Source organism: Antennarius striatus, chromosome 23 (genome assembly GCF_040054535.1).
Source record: "Antennarius striatus isolate MH-2024 chromosome 23, ASM4005453v1, whole genome shotgun sequence".
NCBI lineage: Eukaryota > Metazoa > Chordata > Actinopteri > Lophiiformes > Antennariidae > Antennarius > Antennarius striatus.
This window is the reverse complement of record NC_090798.1, coordinates 12,505,230-12,529,978: the sequence shown is the minus strand read 5'-3', so window position 1 is coordinate 12,529,978 and position 24,749 is coordinate 12,505,230. Positions and strand designations below refer to the sequence as shown.

Below are 24,749 nucleotides of genomic sequence, written 5' to 3'. Positions count from 1 at the left end.
TATGGTTTAGAAGTGAACAGTTTGTTTACTACTGAATTTTATCCTTTTGAGACGAGTGAAATGCATCAATGATGGAAGACAGATAAATATTAAATGAATACCGTATGGAAAAACAAAAATCATCCGTCCGACTCCTCACCATGACGACCAGAAATGGGGGTTGCATCATATGAAAACATGACATCAGTGTTTAAGCTCTGTGCAGGATTTACAGAAAAATGGATTAAATAATTAAGGAGGTTAGATTTATTTACATAACATGAAATTTTACCGAACCACCACTGGTGATGACGATGATGATGATGATGATGATGATGATGATGGGGGATGAAGAGAGTGATGGAAGCTGAGTATGCTGATGCCCCCCCAACACTGCTCCAGCTCGGCGCCAAGGTCATCCGGCTTCCGGGCGCCTCAGGAGAGAAGTGCAGTTCACACAAAGGACCGAGAGGTCAACGAATCAGAGCATCTCCTTGACATCTACGGAACAAAACGCTAAAAAGATCAAAGAATTTTGGTCTGAAATCCTCCCTTTGTGATTGGTGGTTGAGCGGCGCTGCTTTCAGCAGATTGATTTTTTTCCGAAGCGTCACGAAATTGTCGTACTTTTCGTTTCTAATTTTTTTTTTCTCTCTCAACCCTTTCAGTGGATCTTTACGAAGAAATAAAATTAATGCTCCGTAACCGCTAAGACGCAGAAGGACGTGTTCTAATCTGGCTATTTCTGAGGGTTAAAATGATGGGAAATGAGAGAATCAGCTGCAATTCCACAAACTGGGAGAACATCCGACATGCTAGAAAAGCTAAACAACAGCTTCTAAACAGAGCGTGTCGACTAATCCTGTTGTAGCGGCAATATCAATAAAACAAAGGTGGAATATTTACCTGGCAGCAGAGACATCCGGGGAACTTCTACCTGGATCTGGAGCGTGATGAGCGAATCAAAAGAAGGTGTGCCACAAGAAAAAAAGAGGTTTTATTTCAAATAAAATGCTGACAGTGAAAAAAACAAAAAAAGAACATATCTGAATCAGGATTGTTTTGGGGGAAACATGACGAAATTGTGCTTTTTTTTTTTTTTTCTTTTTTTTTTACCGTCACGACTTTAAAAAGCCAGAATAATCCATCGGGAGTCAGACTCTGACCTCAGAGTGTTCTTGCTCTTTCACACCGATCTTTCACAACAAGTGATGAAGTAGAAAAATATAGAGGCCGCGTCCTCTGACTGATAGCATCGTCAGCTCCAGACGATGGGAACGAGTCCTGACGGGAGGAGTCCTGGTACCAGGTCAGCTCCAGAGGCAGATGTTGCTCATGGCCTGGCAGGTGGAGCCGCTCTCTGCCGGGGAGCGGTAGATCTTGCCGCTGGGGCAGACGCACACTTCGTATACGTCGTGATCCTGGGAGGCGTGAGCGTGCGACAGCGTGTAGACGCCCAGCGGGAGGCCGCCGAGCCGAACGGCGCCGCCGTCCAAAAGTATCTGGCGTGAAAAAACAAACAGGGAGACACGATTGGAAGTCATCGCAATAACATCGGCCAGAGGTGCCTTTGAATGACGCACTGCCAAGTGGAACTAATAAATTACTCCGGCGCAATCAGTAAATACAATGTGACTGGTGGAGTGGAGAATATGGCAGCGCTGACCTGGTGACTCAGGGTAAGCAGTGAAGGAGGAACACATCTCTCTATTAAATGTTTTGATTTAGAACGGTTTTAGTTCTGGGGAGCGACGGATTTATGCTCAGACGGAGGAATTCTGATCACTTTTCTCACTGGATGCCATTAATGTCTACTGACGTCAGGTACGTTTTTTCAACCTGGATGGTTGGGCGGAGCTTGTCAGTAAAAATCAGGCTTGTAATCATGGAATTTATCGTCATGACGACTGATCCAGGGGATTGGAGAAATCAGGGGAAGACAGGAGAAGTCGTGGCAGGTTAGGACGCGGCAAAGTTTGCGTGTGTCAGAGCTCATCCCTGAGCGAACGCGGCGTCGCTCTGAGCAAAGCATCATGGGATCGGTTAGAAAACAAAAAGAAAACGCCGATACATATCTGGTGATCAGTTGGTACAAAACGCTGGCAGCCAAATAGTTGATGTGGTGACGCCGTCACACGCAAATCCAAACGTCAAATAAGCATTCTGGTTAACTATCACAGTATTTTCCGCACTATAAGGCACACTGCTGGTGTTTTAGAAAATTAAAGGCTTTTAGGTGCGCCTTACGGTGCGGAAAATGCTGTAAATTCTGTATAAAATCAGTGGAACCAATCAGGAAATCGTTGTTCCTCCTACACGTCACCGTTACGGCGTTCAGAAGTTCACTACAAGCTCCTAAAGCTGCTAGAAAGGCTGAGAAGTCCTGATCCTGTCAGAGGAGGAGACAAGGCAGCCTTTCATGCGTTAATAAAAGCACCTCCAGGAGCTTCTGACACGAGGAGGTAGAAGTAGGTCGTACACAGGTTGGGCTTCATCAAAGCAATGAAGAGGATAGAAATGAACAAGGGCACAGAAGTACAGCTTCCCTCCCCCCGGTGCTGAAACCTCCTCCTCACCTCCCCCTCTGTGGACTCCAGGTGGAGGTCCTTCCGGCTGCTGGCCTTCAGCGGCCCGTCGACGGCGCTCACCTCCACCCCTCTGGGAGCCTCCATGGTCAAGGTCCGTGTAGGAGACTCCAGCCTGAGGACGGGGGGGGGGGGGCACTGGCTCAGATTGACATTCACTTCATAAACTGCTTTCAGGATCGTCGTCTAGTTAGTTGTGATTTCTTGTTTGGGTCTAAATAAAATAAAATCCAAACTAAAACCGTCTTATTGATTTCTGTTGGACTCCCCCGACACAGAATATTAAAGCTGCTGCTCAGGTTTAAGCTTCTGGTCATTGTTCTAATCTGTTACGGCTCCTGAACATCCCATAATTCCATCATCTGATTCTGACCCGAGTCTGAAACCATTCGCGTTTTCTTCCCAGGGACTATTTGGTTACACGAGGAGAGTTTAGTGCGACAGCCAATCAGAACGCTGCTTGTTTTCATAACTCACAACCATTTCCAATTGATCCCCCCCCCCTTCTTTTCCTAAATCTGTTTTCAATGAATCTTAAAAGGAGCCGTCTAAATCTCCATATCCTCTGAAAATGACACACATTCCAGATTACGCCACTGGAACGCGACAGAAAAAGCTTCTAAATTGCATCTCAATATGAAAAAAGGCTCTAAAGACTTTAAGTCGACGCAGTTTTCTGACTAAAATGAGAAATCTGAAAAGAACTCAAAGGTCAAAGTTCATCATTTCTTGACGATGACTCCTACCAATCTTTAGGAGAAATGCTTCAAATGGTCACGTCTTCATCGTCATCGAAATATGCTTCTACTGGCTTTTAGCCCCCCAAAAAGTGGCTTCTCATATTAATAATAAAGCTATTTTAATCCCCAATCACAGAATAGATCTTCAGTAAATTGATCAGGAAGGACGTTTGTTAATTAATTTTTGTCTCCCGGCTGTTTTCTACTTTCATTATTGCCTTTGATTAATTTAATTCTCTAAGCTAAACAATCTAATTTCGAGCAGCAGCACAAACACAATGTGCTTTATATAACCCTTAAAACAAGATTATTGCACACAGTACACATCCAGGTAGCAGTATCTGACCTTTCACCCCACGTCACATGGGTTTCCTTCGACTTGTTGCTTGGTTTCATCATTTAAAGCCAGAGAAGCAACACAATTTAAAAGATTTATAAATTCTATAAAGCCGTGATCATTTCTCGTCGTGAGTTCAATTATCACCAGCAGATAAATTCACTTGTTTGTAGTTAATATCCTCTGAAATCAAGTATTTATCTGTTATTATATAGTTATTTTTTGCCGTGTACCACCAGAAGATAAAGTGCTCAATTTCCACAAGTGCTTGTTTCAGCCGCAGTCCAAAATAAAGCATTAAATTAATTCAATTAAATGTGACTCTTGGGTTTTACAACCGTCACACACCGCCTGCACTCTCATGTGCAGGAGTTTTACGGTCTAGTTTCTGAGGCTCCTTCAGCGGCGTGTAGTTCCATTTCACCTTGCAGCTGACGAATAAACATGACAGTAAAGTTATAATTAAAAAATATGAAACGCATGAAATCGGACTTGATTGGTTCCAACGTTTCTGCAGCTGTTTGTAAAGAATTAATTCAAACTTTGAAGGCAAAATGGGCAACAAGTCCTCAAAGGGCCTGACAAAAAAACAACAACAATTAATTATAACACTTAAATAAAAATATATTTAGGTCGCTTAAAAATGTCACAATACCTAGAAAGATGAATCAGTTCCCAGATGGAACTGAATCTGTTGGGGACAGATTTTAAATGTCCAACCATCTTAATTTAGGATTCCTAACGCTAAATTCCCAATATTATGATAAGTTTTCTTCGGCACTTGCAACCAGGAAATGTAATTATTCGCTACCCAGAATCCCAAATGTCACCTTAAACATGAGATTCCAGTTATAGGAAGTTTTGCAAGGAGGCCAGCGGTGATATAGTTCACATCTAGACTCCTGACAGCGCCTGCATCTTGTGCAGCAATGATAAATGTTGTTTATTTGTACTGACAGCTATTAAAGCCACTATTTCCATTAAACCTGCATGTGATGGTCCGTACCGACCAATCATTCCCTCTCCTGGACAAATAAGACCATCACAAAAACAAAGACGCCGCCATATCTCTTTACGGCAATCAAAAGTGAGAAGTCCATCCAGCCACGGCGGCGAGAGGACGGTCTGACCGGAGTTAAGTGGGACCAGGAGGAGCCGCTCCATTCTGCCTTTATCTTCTAAATGAACCTGTCACTCCTGTGGACAAAAACCGCTGCAGGAACTCTTCTGAACGCTTCCGAGTACGTGGACGGCTACAGCGGAAACAGGATTTCAACCCGAAAAGAGGAGCTCTGGCAGCAGAAAGTTACAGAAAAAAAATCTGTTCTCTGATGCCGGGCCGCCATCCAGCGTGTGAGGAGAACTGAGCGCCTTCAAATCCTGTCTGGTCCGCCTGTCGCTTTCTTAACGTCAGACTCGTTTCACTTCACATTCCCGTGTTGATGTTTCTTTTTAAAAAAGCAGTTTTGTATTCGCAATGTGCAATAAATACATAAATTAAACAAACGCGAATAAATAAATCAACCAGGGAGAAAGTTCCCGACACCGGGGAGGAGTTGTGTGTCGCCCCGACCAGATGTCCGTTCGCCATCTGTCCCCCATAAATGTCAAGAGACTCGACTCGGAACGTGAGAAATATAGAAGACTGAGGAAGTGGAATGTTGAAGAGTAAAATCACAACATGTATCATACAGCTTCCCTGATTTATCAGGAAGCACCATCCCCCCAGGGCCAGATACAAAATGATCCGATTACATAATTGACAGAAATATTTCTGTATTCAAGATTTTTATTTCTGGTTGGAAGCCGAGCTAAAAACAGGAATCCTCGGAGCCAAAATTTCCTTCAAATATCGGCCGTGATTTCCGTCCTGGAAGCGATTCTGCCTGGAGGTGACCGTCAGGTGAAGGAGCCGCGAATAAAAGGTAATGAAGCCGCAAGCAGAGAGCAGGACAGGACATGACAGACCGACACGTCTCCTCTGCACTTTATAACCACGCCGTCCTTGTTTCCAGACCTCAACATCAAGGCTTCTCCTCCTGACGGTTCCTCACGATGATTCACAAGTCACCCAGTTTTTTTTTTAGGATGGACAGAGGAGGGAAAGAAGTGAAGAGTTGTAGGCAACCAAGGCAAACAACTGGCTGTCAATCAACCCCGATGAGCTCCCTAACGCGCACACTTCATTTATTAACGCAGCTATCCTGATCCGTTTTTTTAATATTTATATATTACAGCTCCTACTTTTATGAGCATCAGTTCAGTTTCTAGATGATATCATTACCGCTGCTCTTGCTCTGCATCCTGTCTCGCTCGTGCAGGAATATCGCAATCTAGACGTGAAAAATATCACACGATGAATTCAGTTGCGGTTCGACACGATCTTGAAGTTTGTGTAACGTTATGAGGAGGACGTTATGCTATCGCGACATTGCAAAAACTTTAAGTTTGTGTGTTTAAAACTACATTTTCCTTTGTATAAATGATCATAAATTAACTGAGATTACGCTGATAACTCAATCCATGTGTTTACAGATGCAATATATCTATAATTTCAAGGTTTGATTATGAAATGAGTATTATTATTTTATTATTACACAAAATTATATATATATTTAAGGTTTGAAAATTAAATAATAATAATAATAAATGATAATAATGAATAAATAATTAAATTAGCTCCTTTTCTTTGCCTTTTTTACAATTATTTCTACTATTTTGCACAAAATTTACCAGATTGTGCCAATATTATTCCCCATAAACTATAATTCTTGTGGAGGACGATATAGTAGACATATAAATATAGAGAAAAACTGCATTCAATTATTCAGGCGCTGCACAGCGATAACAAATTAAGACAAACCTGAGTGTGAGTGCAGAGAGGGAAAAACGCTCAGGGAGAAGAAGAGCAGGTGCTTTAAAGTAATGGATCTCAGGTGGGCTTGTTTTTTTGTTTTTGATGCTGTCTCAGCTCTGTTCTTCTCCCAGATTACTGCTGGCTCGCAGAAAGAAAAAAAAAAAAGCACCACAAAGAGAAACGATACGCCTCTGAAGAGAAAGAGAAGGGCGGAATGGATGCGAGCCAAACCGAATGTGTAGCATCCAGTGAGGTTCTAACAGGTGGCGACTGGTTTGAAGGGGGGGTTTCAGTTTAAGGGTGGAGGAGAAGCAGCGAAGATCCAGATCCTCCGATGTAAACAGAGTAAAACGAAACGTCTGCCTCTGTAGGTTTACAATAAGAACGTTCCATCTAGAAAAAAAACCACAACGTACCATTGAGCAAAGAGGCCTTTCTAGTGTGATGTCATCGTGTTGGATATACGTAATCAATCACTGGGCTATTCCAGCTCATCTTTTACTCGTATAAAAAGACCCACGAGAGGGACAATCGCTGCTGCTTCTAGAAAAATATTTCCATGATCATGTGATTTAGAAACAGCCTGAAGACATCCTGGGTGTTTTGGATTAAACTCTGCTAACAGGAAATGATTCGGAGCTGAAATGCATTTAAAACGGAAGATTTACCTCAAACGGTAAATAAGTTTGAACTGTTTAAGAGATCGGGACCAGACTGCAGATGGTCATCCCTGAGCGGCGCCTGTGTGTGTGTGTGTGTCTGTGTGTGTGTGTGTGTGTGAACCTCATCTGTATTCCTGTGACTCTGCAGGAATTAGATGCCAGAACACTGTTTTTTCTGCCAACTTTGATCGGGCTCTCCCTCCAGCACCGGTGAGGTGGACAACACACCCGACTCGTTAGCGCTGGTTAATAGAGCAACGCTGCGCCGGTGCCTCAGGCAGCCGGCATCACATGCACAGCGGCGAACGCGTCTAATAAGCCTCTGAACTCTACCCGTTTTTGTCTGTACCTCTTGGTGCTTTAATCAATTCCTGACTGCTATGGAGAATAAATAACAAATTAGCTCGCCCCTGGGCTGTGAAATTAATATAATGGTCAAATTGAGTTGAATTTGAGCGATAAGGAGCTGACCAGCAGCGGCGCTTCGGAGTAATGATGCCGGTGAATAATGGTTCACGTCACGACGTAGACTCCTGAAATGCCACGGAGCGTTTCGAGATCATTTTAATCCAACAGAAAATGAATATGTGGCATTAAGCTTTAATGAATTTCTGTGAAGTCGGTGAATAAACATACCTGAGGTCTTCAGAGGGCCTCGCTTGGATCAGGGGGGTTTCAACTGAATGTGCAAACACCGCGCCCTCTGAACCTGATACACAGAATAATACATAATAATTTACAGTTTTTTTACAATAAGGCGCATCTAAAAGCCTTTACTTTTCTCAAAAACCGACGGTGCGCCTTATATATGAAAAGTATTTAACCCTTACAGCCCTATATCACGTCCCCGTGATCAGATCACATGATGTTTTTAAACCATTCTTAACAAATAAAGTCTGTTACATGGATTGCTGTGCGCGTGTTTATGTGACAGTATAGATGTGAAACTGTCGTTCGGTTTTTTATTTGGAGCCGATTGATCCAGAAAACCGGAGATATGATCGTTTACATTTGATCTAAGACAAGAAGTTCAAATGGCTTCTTATAACCAGATGGCAGGCGCCGTGTGTCTGTCCATGTAGTCCCCATCGTACAAGCGGTGACAAACACGTCTCGTGATGCAAACATGTACCATGATTGGTGCATTTTGTCAGGTGACGAAAAAACGCGTCACAACTGGTGCATTTAATGTTGCACTGTCTTATGAAGAGTGGCACAAGTGACACAAACTGTATATAGTTATGTTAGAAGCCTATCGTAAACTTTTTTGAGTTCAAAATCAATTCGATGAGCATGTTTTTGGTTTTTATGTGCAATAAAATATAATTTGTTCCATTTTCGAATTTGAATGTGTTTATTTTGACTCAGAAAACTCCTTTGAAGAGTGGCATGAGTGACATAAACTATATATAATTATGTTAGAAGCTCATGGCAACCTTTTTGGAGCTCAAAATAAATTTGATGAGCATGTTTTTTATTTTTATGTGAAATAACATACAATTATAGAGAAAATACGTACCAAATGTACCAAAAAACGGCTAAAATAGGTCAGGTCTGTAAGGGTTAAAATTTCCATTCATTGAAGGTGTGTCTTATAGTGTGGAAAATACTGTACTTTACAAAATTATAATCAATGCAATAGATCCATTCATGATGGCTGCTTTCACACCTGATGCTTCCTTCTGAATTCCTCTCATGTTTTGTTCATTTAAGACTAATTTCACAGACATCAGGAGATCGGAAATCAAACCTGTGACTGTAAACTTTTTAGTCGTCATGGTGACCTCGTCCTCAGCTGCAGAGAACAGCAGTTTGCCTCCGTCTGCACTTCGTACCTCCAGCCTCCGAGACTGGGCCTCCACCGACTCCGGTCCTGCAATGACGACCAAATAAAAAATTCTGATTGCACTAAAAAATACCACAGCGGGAAACAAGAGTCAATATTTTATGAACACTGCGAGGATTAAACAAATATATTTACATGTTTTAATCATTTAAAAGGGATTAAGAACGAACATCCAACACTTTGCTAACAGTAAACTTCCGCTGGGAAACTGTGGCCAAGTAAGATTTAGTAATCTGAAACGCCGCTCCGGTTGCTCGCCCCGCTAATGAAAGGCGCCAGACAAATCCGGCCGGCCGTGCTTTTTTACAAAAGAACGTATACAAACCAGAGATTTGTTCCGCTGGCGAGGAATATTAATTCTGGTTCTTCGAACTTTGGTGTTTTTCCAGATACGCACGCAGAAAGTTTTGTCGCGACCCCCTCCCTCCCTCCCTCTTCTCGTCTGTTCATCCATGCGCTCCGATGGAGAGGGGATTTAATTATTCACCTCATTTCAGACAAAATGCTCTTTCTGCAATAGCAGGCACTAATTTTCAAAGGAAGGTCGAGCGTGTCATATCACCAGTCCTGTCAAATCAGCATCAACTCTCAACTTATGTTGGCTAGAATCAATAGCTATTAATGTTAATAAGCAGGTCGTTTGCTTTCCAGCGGTCATTAATCATGTAAATGACTTTGGTAATCTGGGCTGAATGATGGCTGAACTTGACGATTAGAAGAAGAATCTATCGCCCTTCTAACGACTACATTAAAGGTTACATCTGGATAAAATGACAGTCTTTGTTCGAAGGCACGGAGACGATCAAAAATTATTTAAAAATGATTAGTCGCTCCGATCTCGATTGAAGTCATTAATGGGACAAGATTGATCGGGGCGATCTGCAGCCAGGGTCGAGTTCCACTGAGGCCTCGTTGGAATTTTTAGTCCGCAGAAAGTTAAAATCCACACATAAACCAGATTATTAGGAATAATTTTCATTTTGATTCTCATTTGTGAATAAATAACGTGTGTGTGAGCAGCAGTCAAAAGCAGAAACTCACCCACTGTCAGCTGACCGGTCAGGAGGCCGTCATCGTTCCTGACGTTCAGCGTTACATTTTTTTCTGACTGTAAGACCAACGAGCTGTCCTAGGGAAGGAGAGAAAACGAGCAAAACAAAAGGAGAGCAAAAGATAAGAATAAAGTACATCATCACTGTGGTCCAATAAAGAAATTAAAGCCGATGTAAGGTTTTTTATATCAGTAATTCTATGAAGTCAGATTCTAGTGTTGCATCAGAGTCATTCCTCTCAGTTTTAGGAAGCGTTTTAGCATCTTTCAGCTCGCTGTTTTCGTTTTCCTGCCTGAAATCTTTGCTTCACTTTCAAAAGCTCTCGACGTTAGCAACTAGAAGTCTTTGCATCGATGTTGTGTCCTTCAATACCTCTGACATTTGGTTACAGCTTCCCATTTGAGCGAATAATCCCACCGTGGTAAAATCTAATAGAGCTGATTAATTTCAAGTCTCCGAAAAAGAGGCATCTAATAGTGGAAAATGATCTCAAGTTTGTGTCGTGTGCAACTTTGGAGAGGTCATTCTTTCATTTTAATTCCCTTCTTGTCCTCCTCGATATAAATGCCCATCATGAACCAAACAGCATCATGAGAAAACCTGAGTCCTTGATTGAAAGTATCCCTTTAAAGAGTTTATAGGTCTTAAACCGTTTCCTCTGGGGGGCCACGGCGGAGATGCCACCGCTCCCCTTGACTCTTCTTTGGGTTCACATAAAGGCTTTTTAGTCGCTGCGCCCGATGAGGAAGGTCAAGCGCGGATCAGAGAGAACGCCCATAAATGGAGCCCGTTGTTCAAAGAGCAGAGGGCGCCGTCAGACTGAAAAACGACCGTGGAGGCTGTGAGGGAACCGACGCCCCCCCTGCACACAATGAGCCACCAAAAACAAGAGCGCAGCGCTTCGATTACAGAAGACGTGAAGATGATGACGGCGCTGGCTTCTCTGTATGAGGAGTAAAACGAAAACCTTTACAGCTAAGATAAAAAGCTCAGCTGCATTTGCATAAATGTATTTAAAATTTACTCGCATGTGATTGTTGTGCTTGACTACAATTTGCATATTGAGTTAGAAAAGGAAAAAAAAAATATGATGAAGTCACAAGTTGAAAAGGTAACGGTTATTACCGCTTAATTTCCTCACTCAAATATCATCCTGCAGGCTGGCTCTGCACGCCGGCTGCTGCCTTATTTTAGAATGGTTTTCAGGCATATTTAATAATTTTCATATTAAAAGCCGCCTGTATTTCAGTGTAATATTGCTAGCAGAATTAAATTGGTTCTAGCTAACTGGGTTTGAGGGATGTTCATGTCTCCAGGCGGCACTGCTACTAACACGTTAGACATGAAACTATGAGAATTTAAGGAACAAAACGGTTTCAGACCTGATTGAGCGACTTAAATTGACAGAACCAGTGTTTGTTAGTTAGTGGGATTCACCTGCATCCGATGTTATTTATAGACCGGTCCTGGTTGTGAAGTTTATGCATTTCTGAACATATTTTGGAAGAAAACAACTTGTCTAATGTTTTGGTTTGACATGCAGAACTGCCTTTATCTTCATCGTCCTCTTCTTGTTTGCACTTGTGGACTTTACTTTCAAACCAAAGGTCAAAGCTGCAGCTAAATACCTGATTTTTTTGCGCTCTCTCTCTCTCTCTCTCTCTGAAATATTAAAGCCCAGAGGAGCAGCTGATTAGTATTTAGCTCCTGAAGTTCTCAACATAAATAAAGCGTTCAGAGATCCGTGATTAGAATCCACTGCTGGTAACGCCTCACTGCTGCTCATCACATCTCATTTGAACTCTGCTGTCCTCCAGCAGGAGCAGCGATATTCCAATACGAATCATTGAACCTACACCCGTCGGTTCATCCGGTGAACTTTTTCGGTAACTTTTGACCGTAATGAAGGTGATGCGGGGAGGGCTCCGTTCCGGACCCGCATTAAAGCTTCAGAGACGACTTGTTTTGAAATAAGCACCTTTTGGTTTAATAATTTGTGACCTGAAGTTACATACTTTTCGTTGCTTTTCATCAGGAGGAATTAGGTTTTACTGCGGAGCCCTTGTGTGGTGATCATACGCCAGATTTTTACACAAGATTCTGAACACTGATGTCTTCCTGTAGGATTTTATTCATAGTCTTGGCTCTGACCTCTGCTTCACTGTAGAAACTGAAATGTGCTGTGGCCCCCCCGCTAGAGCTGATAGGGTGACAGACAGACATGAATATGGAATGGATTAGGAAGAATAAGGTACAGCGTATTCCAGTTTTCCATCCACCTGTCAGACCTGACACCTCAGCGCGGGTATAACCTGTTACATACAGTATATATAATGTACATAGTTATTGTAGCCACACATTGAAACATGACACTGAACATTCACGTAGGATTGCTGCTCGATCTGCATCCATTTACACCTGAAAGGCGGGAAGAACAAACTCCACACCTCTACATTTCAGTCTGCAGAACAAACCCAACGTGTGCAAAGTTACCAACTCTCATTTCACGACGAGCCGCCTAGACAGATGATTTCAGAGGCGCCTCATCCCGTCCTGTAATTTGCTGCCAGTTATTCCAGATCCTGCCAAATAACGCCGAGGGAGTCGTTTCCATCGGGCGCTCACAGCCTCTGAATCCAGCCATCGATGAAAACTCAAAGAGGCGATTGATCCCTGAGAAGTACCGAAGCTACTTTGAGTTTAGCCGTCGGGACTCGGTGAACATACACACACACACACACACACACACACACACACACACACACACACACACACACGCATATAACTGATGAAGATTCGACTTACGACCACTCTGAGAGAAGAATAAACGCGTGTCGACATATCTGACTATTGCCCTGTAGTTCCGCTTCCCACCACAACCCCCACATTGGCAGCACTGCTGCGTTCACGCAGCTCCAACATTCGTCTCCCCCTCTTGTTGTTGTTTACTTTTGTCTCTGTGAGTGTCTCAGATAAACTTTACTGTTTATCATGGATGATAAAGCAAACACTAGTGAACAGTGTTAATGGTGACCATCTCCCTGATGACAACTCTGACTCTGACCAACAACTCCTCCCTGCTCCTCCCCTTCTTTCACTCTAAAGCCAAGCTACATGCTAAATGCTAAAGTATCGTAGAGTACTCTAAAGAGGTAAACAGCGGTGATCCACGTATTTATATGACAGAAAAACATTAGTGATAAAAATGAGTCCCCTGGATATTCAGCCCTGCTGTCAGTCACATCACAATTCACAGCAACTTGGAGAGACGTTAAGTAGGGTAAAATAACGTAAACTTGATTATTATTTTTCCGTATGTTTTTTAAAAGGACGTATAATCGGGGAAGACGAAATACACCTGTATTTTTATTTTTTTATGTTCACCTGTTTTTATGTTGTCAGGTTGTCTCAGTAGGAGGTAAATGATGTGGAACCAATGTTTCAGGGTAGGTTTCTGCTCAGAAACATTGACTGACGCTAAAGCTAACGCTAAACTCATACAATACCATCCATACATTGTATGGATGGTATTTAACTTTCAGTCGTCTGTGCTGCGTCTGCAGAGGTCAGTGGTGTTTCTAGTAATGCCTTATTGATCAAAGCCGGTTATCTGACTGAAGACCGGCGCCGAGCACGCCGCTGTAACCTCATTGGATAACCATAATCCCCGTCTCGTGGTGCTTGACATACTGTATTTCCTCAGGTGAGAAATATCGAGTGACCCGCAGAGTTTTTTGTCCTACAAATATCTCTGCAGCGAGCAGATAAGAGGTCTCCTGCCCAGCATGTCTGTAAAACAAGACACTAAAAATGTCGGGAGATGGTATTGTACTGGGAAATATCGACTTAGTCCGATATCTGCTAGGACCGTTGGGCGTTCCCTCCTCCTCAGTTTGAATGTATTATATTTAAATCAACATTTAGCGCCAACTGTAACGTAGTTTGGGCGATTCGAGTTGTTTCTTAAGCTGCCGGAGAAAATCGTTCCCTTCGTTGAGTCGTTGCCTCCATCGACCTCCCACAAAATATCAAGTTTACACGGAACTCTAGTTTCCAGTGCTGAAAATTGCTTTTTACCCCGTGTCTAATCGTTAAAAAGGGGGATGATCCAACAGAGTCTCTGATTTGTGTAGGAGAAGCAAATTTGGATCAACTTTGCACTGAAGCTCCGTTGGTTAATCTACTGAACATGAAAGGGAAAACACGAGAGGGAGGAAGTAGAAGAGGGGGTATTTATTGCGTGGGCTTGATTGGAAAATCCAGCAGGGGGACTCTGGTCCCTCCATAATCGCCTATAATCTTTTTTCTGGGTTGTATGTGGCCAGAGAGGAGACGAGAGGGAGTCCATTACCCATCTCCGGCCGACAGGAGGCCTCTGTTGGAAGATGACAGGAAATGAGGAGGAGGACAAAGACAGAAGCACCAGACTGGGAGGAGGAACATCATCTCTCCTTTCCAGGCACAAATATAACACCAAAGTATCCTCAGACGCAAGTTGGGCTTTGTTAATGCATTGATCACAGATCAATAAGAAACGCATCTGCAGCTCTGGAGAGAGATTTCCACGTTAACTTCCTGCTTCATTAGCGCCAGAGTCCTGATTGACAGGCAAGTTGAAGTTGTTGAGAAGATTTAAAGGAGAAACTTACCCTTCTGGAATGAATCTCATTCACGTAGAGAGGCAGCAGAAACTCAGAGATTCCCTCCAGCCGAATGCCGTCCCGGTTCAACCGGAGGTTCCCCATCCCGTCCTGAAACACAATCACGCTCATCAGTGCCGATTGTCAAGATCTGATTCAAAAGGATTATGAAAAATGGAATCCTGCTGTCGCTGAAGTGCAGGAGGAAGAGCGGAAGCCGTGGTGTGGCAGACAGGCTGGCGGATGGGCGGCGGCGCTAAGTGACAGCGAAGAAGTAGGACATGACATTGAGGTGACAGTGGCAGAGACACGGTGGTGACAGGCTGCATGCAGTGAAGGAACGCCGGAGAGAACCGGGATAATGCAGCAGCTGTGGATGTGTGAACGTTAGAGATGGAAAACCACAAAAGGAAGAATCGGACATCATCATCATCATTAGTGGCCGTACTTTCAAGTGAACATGAAAATGAGGACATGGATGTGTGGAGTGTTTAGTGTTCTGTGGTTTTCACGTTCACTCTCAGATCTGTTGACATCCTGGATGAACTCGCCGTATGCAGATTAAATTACAGCCCGCTGTCGGATTTCTCTCTGAAATCCTTCTTAATGGTTTTATTTCTCGAAAAAATACGCAACTAGAATTTTAGATTATGGCGTTTCTCTCGGCAGAGAAGTAGAAATTGCTTACAACAAAAGGCTGGTCAGTCAAATGTGTGCTATTAATTAGAATGTGTTATTGGAAAGAAAAGTGCTTCATAAATAGAAACCAAATTAAACAAAGCATTATTGGAAAATGATTATTATAAGCAGTTTAAAATAAATATGCTTGGATCTGCAAAATAATTTCATTTCTTCCACACTCATGACTTCAATATATCCTTTTCCCCATGACAGTATTTCACTATGGTATTATACTTTCTGTATAATATCACTGGTGATATTACAAAGAGTTTGCCCTCATTACGACACGTTAAAGGTGAGGATTTTTTTTAATGGATGTGCCCCGGATGAGGATGGTGAATTACGAAGGTGAAGCACAGCGATTATAGCTCCATCATGGCACAGAGCGGAGACTGGGCACAGATGGGAGGACAAAGTCAGAGGGACGGAGGAGGAAGAGGAGGATGGGAGGGTGGGTGTGAAGGTCTTTGTCAGCAGCCAGATAGTAAAGTCACTCCGATGCTGAAGAGGAGGTGACGCATCGGGAGGGAAGAGCTCCGTCAGTCAGACAGGAAGGTTGGAGGCAGGACAAACTGGGCAGGGTCGCAACGATTCGAAGGAAGGAATGAGTCGATACGTGGGAAAAATGAGAGGGAAGATTTGACTTTTATGAGGCTTAAAAGAAAAATGTAGAGCCAAAAACATTACCCAACATTCCCTTTTTTTTCCTCAACAACCATGGAGTCGTTTCTGATTCTTCATCCAGGCAGAGAATAACGATTAAAACATCTGAAAGGAATCGTTTTCATAAACAGTATTTTCCGCGCTATAAGGCGCACCTAAAAGCCTTTATTTTTCTCTAAAACCAACAGTGCACCTTGTAGTCCAGTGCGCCTTACAGGCTGGAAAATACTGTTTTTAAGGAGAATAGTGAGATGAAACATCAGGGTTTGCCCAACAGCTTTTTGGATGACGTTCTTGTGGAATTAGCCACTGAAGCCCCTCTGTGATAAAAACAACAGGGTGGAGTTTGGGATGAGATTCCTGAGAGATGGACGGCAGCAAAGAGCGTTTTCTGGAGCGACACCAACAGCGCTGATGAGGTCTTTTACTGGTGACACTGATTGATGGGAGGCAAAGGGATGGAGGAGTGATAGCAAGAGTCAGAGGACACATCCGTCACCAGGAGGGGAGGGGGGAGGTGAAGGAGGAGGTTGTGGGTGGTGGTGGTGGTGGTGGTGCTGGGGGGGTGCCGTGGCAAGTTTGTTGACAAAATGGTAAATTGTGTTCATTGTCCCTGGAAATGTCACAGGATCCTGAAGCGTGCGCCCGTTCGGTTTTCGATTAAGATTAACGCGTTGTGTCAGCTGGTCCAGCTGACAAGTCTTTTATAACTCTTTATCAAATCCAGACAAGACAAATCGCACAAGAGATTAAAGATGGCGCCTGCGCTGCATTTCAAATGAGCCTGTGTGCGTGGAAAATCGCTTCCGCTGAAGCGTTTTGCGTTTGGGTGGAAATAAAGGAAGAATCAAAAGCACAGTATCTGACCAGAAAATCATAAATTAAATTTTGTTTAATTTGGATTACAGTAATCTTTTGCGTATTTGCGCTTCAAGATACATTTTTAGTCGGTAGTCACGTGATACCGTACGCGCATTCTATTGGATGACAGCATCCGGACGTGCGCTGCGTTCCGAGACTCACGGAAGTTGAAGGATCACTGTATACTGCAAACTCACCAATGAGAAATTCATGACTTTGATGATCCAAACGGTGAGGGCCAGGTTCACTATCATCGTGACCAGGAGCAGCAGCAGGAAGAAGTAGAGGCATCGCTTCCTCCAGCCGTACAAACCGACGGAGTAGACGGCCTCGCAGCCCGGCCGCTGGAGGCGCAGCGACCGGGACGAGAGGCTGAACTGGTCCTGGGTGATCTGAAAAACACACAGCGGCCTTTGTTATCAGGACGCGTCCAGCACACAGAGATACTACATCCTGAAGGATCTTTGATTTTTTATTTAATGGTCAGAGAAGAAGGAACTTCAATCCGTTGATACACTTGGAAGTGACTCGGTGTGGAGACTTGACTGTTTTCTGTAGAACACTTTGAGAATTAACGGTATTGGCGAGCGATTCATCATGCAGACACGATCACAAAGCTCATTTAAGCGAGTTTGTTTAATCAAAACATCAAAACTTATCAGACAAATAATGTTTCATTCATTTTGGGAAAGGTGAATCAATACTGAAGATACGCTGATGTGAAATTCTGAATAAAAAACACGGATAAATACAAGACAGTGAAAGAAAACTTCCATCGCATAGATGATCATCATTTTTTGTAATAAAGTGCTTTGAATGTCCTGGAACTATTTAATAAATTCCAGGATTGGGATCATCATTGAAATGTAATCAGCTCTAGGAAATACTTGGGTCCATTTTTGGTCAAAATATAATTCATATCCGTCAGTTAGTTTTCATGTAATCCTGCTTAAAAACCAGAATAACCGACCCAATCGTACGGAGGTAAAAACACCTCCAGGTACACATGTGACACTCTTTGAGTTTCATTCCACAATCACTCATCCATTACAAATCCCACCAACAGAATTAGTCCAACTAGTCGCCATGGAAACAAAGAAAAAACCCCCCAAAAGGGGTCATTTCAGTTTGTGACTGTAGCGTGGAGAAAGTTCTGTATGAACTCAACTATGAGGCGGATTTTGTCGGACTTAACAACAAGTCACTGCTTTGTTTACCGTTGTGATTACTTGTTGACATTTTGTCAAACCGGATCTGCATGTTCACACAGAACGTCGCGGTGAGTGACGGCTTCCTGCGACTTCCTGTTTACCGTCCCCCCCCCCCATCTCTGTCCCACCCCTTCCATCTGACATCTTCAAGTTATTGCAAATCAATCTTCCTCAGGAAATTTCTCATGCAGTCTTCATGAAGTACAGTTGCCAAAAGATTTCTCTGAAGCTGTGGGATGAACTTTTAAATGAGGAAAAATTACAGTCGGGCTTTTTTGAAACCGGGATGCGGATCATGAGACAAAGGATGGGTCTGGTGCCAGGGAACAGCCGCTACATGCGAGCTCTGATCTGTGATCAGAGGACGACGTCTGTCGAATTTGGGCGCTCTGGCGACGGCGGCTGCTCCATCCTGTCGTGACGGAGGCCTAACGGTGTGAAACTCCAAAGAATGCGAGGCTGACTGAGCGCGGCGTCGCTCTGCTCGGCTGCTGCCGGGATGGATTCACGCTGAGGCGACGCCGTTAGAGCCAGATAAAACAACCAGCAGCAGGATGTTTCAGGTCCAGTGGCGTCAGGACGGCTGCAGTTCTTTCAAATTTTGGGTTTAGGTGTGTTTTACTGGTGCGATCTGAAATTTTAGGTGGAATCATGTGACGTCTGGACACCAGAGGCAAGGTTTTAAAGCGTTCCCATTGCTCCTCAGAAGGGCATGGATGATTGGTCGACCTCTAAACCTCAAAAACAACAACAATTCGGGGCAACGCGTCAAACGTGACATCTAATGAGAGTCTTTCCACCGCCTCACGACATAATCCACCGTCCAACTGACTGTTTCCCCGAGCGGTCCAGGTCAGCGGTAGCAGCCGACTCACAAATGGGTGTTTGTGACGACGCGGCAGCAAACACGAACGAACCGTATCGCCGGCCGAGAAATGTCAGCGATTCCAATTTAAACGGCGTTACAGCAGATGGACGGGAAGCGTCACGAAACGGCGCTTTCAGCGAGGCTCGGCGCTCGGCTGGAAGATAATCAGTAAAAAGCAAACACAATCGCTCACAGATTGTATCCAAACATGGGAATCTGAGACATCCAGAAACATTCAAATCACACCAGGGGAAAAAAAACATTTTAAAACCAAAAGCCTTTCTGTCGACAGCGCGCCACTGCTGGACAGATTCAGTCTATTTTCAATCCACTGTTGCCAAGGGAAACTCCAGCGTAATTTCTAACCTAATGTTACCAAAGATAGTGGATCCAAAGTAGTGAAGGTTTTAATGCATATATTACTCCGGTGGAGTCATGCCTCCTAAAGCTTGTTTATTTGGCGAGTGCATAATGGCTGGCGTTTTATCAATCTGTCACGTTTCAGCATGCCGGTCACAGCTGACTCACAAACGCACCGGACCGGGTCTGAGCGAGATGTCCAGAGGCAGCGGGCACAAGAACACGTTTGAGTTTGATTACCAAGTGGACTGTGTACACGCCACACCATGAGGAACCACATACAGTAGTTTGTGTCGACTTCAGATGGACAGGCCTTCTCTGCTGGCATAACATAACCAGAAATTGTGGTAGTATTTATGGTAAAAGTTAATTAAACTGTGTTTTTCCTTAAATAAATATATTTAAATATGTGTATAAATATATATACATTGGGATATATTACAACAACACTGGGTCAGTGTTCAATTTTTAGGTTAGAGAGGTTTCATCCAATCAGAATTCAGTTAGCTTGTGTTGCCAGGTCCAACCTGAACGGGCACATATACAGTATTTTCCGCACTATAAGGCACACCTAAAAGCATTTAATTTTTAAAAAAAACAAACAGTGCGTCCTATAATCCAGTGCGCCTTATAGTGCGGAAAATGCTGTAGTTAACAGACAGATGCGATAGCCAATCAGATCATGAGTTAGTGAGTGGAAGCCTTCTAGCTGGCCTTACGTTGTCCTGACATGAACGTGTCCTGTGATTGGATACTTGTTACAGTTACGCAGAACTTTTGCGGAGAAATCTACACATGTTTTGAACTTGGGAAATTTACTTGTTTTTTTTGCTCCCACAATGGAGGAAAAAGGAGAAAACGAAGATTTGGTTGTCTAATGTCTGAAAATAAATAACTTGTCCCCGTCTAGAAAAGGGTTTGTCCATCATTTCCAGACAACAAATGGTACCCGTGGCTGACAGGCTCCGAGGGAAGCTGCCTGTTGATCGATTTGGTGTTTGGAGCCACACTGGATTTGTAAATTTGTAGCAACTAGACACCAAAGCACGAATGGACATTTGCAGCTCTGGTGTTTTTAAAAACTTCAGATGACACCAGAGTGGATTCCAGCTCAATGAACAGGTACGCAACTACAAGGACTTTCTTTCATTTCTTGCTGAGCGCGACACAGACCTGTATTACCACTTGTCCACTAACAGAGTGTTTACTGGGACATCTGGCAAAACACAAAATGACCTCATTCATGCTATTTTAGAAGTGAATGGAGAAAAGACCAAAGCAGAAGTCAAAAAAGCGTTTTTTGTCGCTGTAATGGTGGATGAGACAACAGACGTGGGTAACGCTGGGTAACGGAATCAGGTGTCAAAGAGCATTTTGTCAAATACTGTATGAGGATTATCGAGTGTCCGACAAGCTGATGACTTTGCTGAAGAAGAAGAAGTTGTTTCGGCCATTTTATTTTATGAAATAAAATAGTTTCATTTCCTCAGATCTCTTACAATTATACTGAAAAATGACTGAAGCATAGGGAAAAAAATGCTCAAGCACCTGCTGAGAGAAAGCAAGCAGACTTTGCTTTGGGTTCGTGGGGGGGGGGCAAACAAATCCAGTCCAAAAGGAAAAGATCACATCTGAACAGCGAGGCTGGTGAGTCATCGATCAGGAGGCCTGCTGCCCACTGCTGATGCAGATTTACACTATTTTATTTTGCCTTTTTGTGCAAAAAAAAGAAAAACATTCAAGACGGTGGTACACAAAGGATGAAAGTCAAGGCTAAATGAATTATTCAGTGTGTTTTTACAACATAAATGACCTGATTATTACCGACATTATACAACTATTATATCTTTTTTCTCTTAATCAAAAGCAGTCACGTTTTACTCCTTTGCATTAGTCAGCTGGTCTCTTTTAACCATATAGTTGAAACATTTGAAAAAATAAAGACACTCTGTTCCCTATTCAATCATAAATGTTCATGTATTGTTCAGTATTTGGTTAATGCCGTCCATCACTAATGAGAGTATTTTGCTCTCCAGTTGGCTGAAACCGAACCGGCTGAGCTTGAATAATGTAACTGATGCTGTTGACAACAAGCAGACGAATGTGCTCGCAGTGAGATGTCTGGACGAAGAAGAAAAACACTGGAATGTAAAACCCGGCGCTCAGACAAACCAAGATGAGAATGGTGATTATTCTTAGCGTGTGCGTTTCGTACTAAAAAGGCTTGTTTTGGGGCACGGTCGTGCAGCTCTTGCCCGTGATGAAACCATCAAGATATAGTACCTTCAAGTGCCTCGAAGATGAAATCAACAGATGATCACAGACAGATGGGTCTGAAATCCACTCAAAGCTACAGATGCTTTACCACCTACTGTCAGTCTGATTGCACGCAGTTTCTATTAATAGAAAACACCCACACGGTAACTTGCTTCTCTAAGGTGGCATGAGCTATAAAAACTGCTATCTCCATAGATCATGCTCTGCTTTCCTTGTGCTTTTGTTTGTGCGAACATATTTATCATTGCATGTGCTGCTTCATCAATCCCTTTCAAGTTTGTGCTGAGACTCCGTGACACTTTTCTCCTTGCTACGCCAAACGGGGGGGGGGGGGTTGAAGGAGAAAGTCCTCAGAGCTCTGACTAAAGACGTTACAGCTGGATCCAGACTTATCTAGCAATTACCCGACGGTCGCCTCCACTGCCAGCGCACCTCATTTTCCCCCAATTGGCGTAGAGGGTAATATTCTAACATGCTGTTTTGATCAAATGGTGACATGCTGCAGAGACAGCAGAATGCGGCGGTAATGAAAGAAAATGAGACGTTATTAATGTACGATGATGTTAATCAGCAAATCGCAGGACGCTCCGTCACTCAGCGGCGCTGCGGGAACCCCACAGGTTTCGCCTCAGCTGGAGGTGAGAAAACATATGAGATTCACTAATGAGTGTAATGCCCGTACTCGTTCATTGTGCGCGTGAACGCAGCACGGCGGCCGATTCAGCAGCAGGGAAAAGAGACGGATGCAATTGTGTTACAAGACTGACGCGCGGTATTGAAACACCTTTTTGTTTAGCTTGTGTGGTGTGGACAAAAAGCCCCAATCAAAGAGACGCTGAAGCACCGATAGAAACGCGCTGGAAAGCCAATTATAATTCTCAAATGTGCGAGTCGTTGCATTGATGCAACCATTTCACATTTGGTTGATGTGACAGTCGCCCATGTGGGTGAGGATGCTGCCGTCAACACAGAGGAAAGTGACTTTGCCTACATTGGAAATCCAATTCTCGCAGCTGCGTGATCTCCGCTAACAATAGCAGCAGCTTGTAACAATAGTTTCTTTTTTTTTTCTGAGTGGTTGCCCTTTAAAGACAAAGACAGCTGCAGGCTTCCTTCCCTCTGAGAACAACAAGGTAACCCTGCTGGAAGAGCGAGACACGCAGGGATCAAAGATTTCCAATAAAGCCCGACACAAGGAAAGGTTGCAACTGTTTAAGCAGATCGACGAGACTGAACATCACACACCGTTTGAAGATGAGTTTTCACAAAGAATGGAATTTCCTTTGGTGTTACAAGCTGTTCTTTCATGAAAAATATTGACATTTGGAGTGGGAAGAAGGCAAAGAACCTTGTCAGTACTCAGTCAGCACCTTTGACCTTTGCATCGTTCCTTAATGTCAAGAGTTGGTTTGTCGTTTTGTTGATGATGGCTCTGTTAGAGAGGACCAGACAACAATAAATATAAAAATAAAATTTTTTGAACATTTTTTCAAACAAATGTTTGAGTTGTTTTCCAACATAAATATGATGTGTGTGCAAAATTTGTGCAAGACGCAAGAAATTTTAAAGAATGACACAACATAACCCAAAAATTATTCAGTTGAAAATGTTAAAAATCCCCAAAACACCAAGAGTCACCACTCGCAGATATCTGACGTGTTTGCGGGAAAAATATCACACCGTTTCCGAGTTACATCCCAGAAAAAAAAAAAAAAAAAAAGTATTTCCAGTTCCAATGGGTGGATTAACATGCATGACATGCTGGGGGTGATAATAAAATAATCACCGTGCGACACTTCAAAACTCACATTAAACATGACAAATTACCTGGAAGCTGCACTCTTGTCATTATGTAGGAAGTGCTGGATCAGCTCAGAGACTCTGTGTGTGTGTGTGTGTGTGTGTGTGTGTGTGTGTGTGTGTGTGTGTGTGTGTGTGTGTGTGTGTGTGTGTGTGTGTGTGTGTGTGTGTGTGTGTCCATTGCATGGACCCCAGCTCTCAGCTCAACAGTAGCTCTGCTGTGTGGGTTTCTGACGCGGAGCTTCTTCTTCTTCTTTATTTTTTATTTCTTGCACTGCAGCAGGAAGACGAGGCGCACATACTGTACCCAGAGGTTACCGGCTCCCCCTGCTAGACCGGAATGATAATGAGAAACCATGCAAGGAGAATATTCATAGGCTGTCACATTAGTGTGCTTCTCGGAGAGGAGACCGCATTGAATATGAGCCCCGCTGCAGGTTCAGGCTTCCTGAGACGGCGGAGTACCGGTCAGCGCTTATTAATCATGCTCCCCGCCGGAGAGCAACGAAAACCGCTGAAAGACTATAAAACGCGTCGATCTCGACTTTAATTAGCCTAACTGGGATTCTAACAGGAGCATTAAAGCGCACCTGTTGCGGACTGGGCTCAGGAGACGCTCGGCTGGGGAAGAAAACATCCACGTCAATAACTCAGTGCTAGCATGAAAGTTCCGTCAGGAGAGGCTGTTAAAACCACTTTCTGGCATAACGAGACGCTAAGAGTCGGACCAGGTTGAATTCCCTCCGGAAAGTTGAAGAAATTCATCAAACTTGTGTTTAAAAACAAGAAAAAGAAGACTTTCCCCCCACCGTGTTCTTACCTTGAGCGTCTCCACGTCGAGGGTAGCCGCCGGCTCCATGTCGGTTGTTCACTCACATGTTTCCATAAAGTTGTTTCAAGACAAACGCGCGAGCTCCAGCCCGGCAGCCGCGCGAGCCCAGCTGCCGTTCATCGAGCCGGTTCACCGGTCAGCTGCGGACGGGTCCAGGCGGTGACAGGGCTCCTCGGTGTTCTACCGCCGTGCTGGCGCTATGTTAGATGTGTGTGTAGAAACAAAGCAGGAAGTGGTTGTCGTTGAGATGCGCGGGCTCACGCGCTCCATCCCGACGCACTTTTCCCTCGCGGTGCTGATGAGAGGAGTCGGAAACTAGCCGACCATCAAGGCACGCGCGACCAGAAAGAGTACTTCCGGTAGAGGGGTTTCAAAATAAAAGTCTGCGTCTGTCAGAAAATTCCTATGATCGGAGTAAAAATGCCTAAATCAAGATTTAAAATGTTTTTGTGTGTGTGTGTGTGTGTGTGTGTGTGTGTGTGTGTGTGTGTGTGTGTG

General features: G+C 43.6%; 1 protein-coding gene across 1 annotated transcript; it reads right to left on the bottom strand.

Annotated features, from left to right (window-relative positions):
- Positions 1–1,041: 1,041 nt before the first annotated feature.
- Positions 1,042–24,531, bottom strand: LOC137590620 (zeta-sarcoglycan-like). The gene is made up of 8 exons (XM_068308304.1): positions 24,240–24,531; positions 17,101–17,295; positions 14,708–14,809; positions 10,048–10,135; positions 8,911–9,033; positions 7,797–7,869; positions 2,556–2,679; positions 1,042–1,481 (listed from the first exon to the last, which is right to left on the bottom strand). The coding sequence occupies exons 1-8, from the start codon at positions 24,276–24,278 to the stop codon at positions 1,290–1,292; spliced, it is 936 nt and encodes a 311-aa protein (XP_068164405.1). The 5' UTR covers positions 24,279–24,531; the 3' UTR covers positions 1,042–1,289.
- Between the last annotated feature and the right edge of the window lie 218 nt (positions 24,532–24,749).

Bases quoted from the DNA above. Each gene is read 5' to 3' on its own strand.
- LOC137590620 (XM_068308304.1), bottom strand. From the start codon at position 24,278: ATGGAGCCGGCGGCTACCCTCGACGTGGAGACGCTCAAG. The intron at 17,296-24,239 runs GTAAGAACACGG...TGTGTTTTTCAG, and splicing joins TCGACGTGGAGACGCTCAAG to ATCACCCAGGACCAGTTCAG. The intron at 10,136-14,707 runs GTAAGTTTCTCC...CTCCTTCCCTAG, and splicing joins ATGAGATTCATTCCAGAAGG to GACAGCTCGTTGGTCTTACA.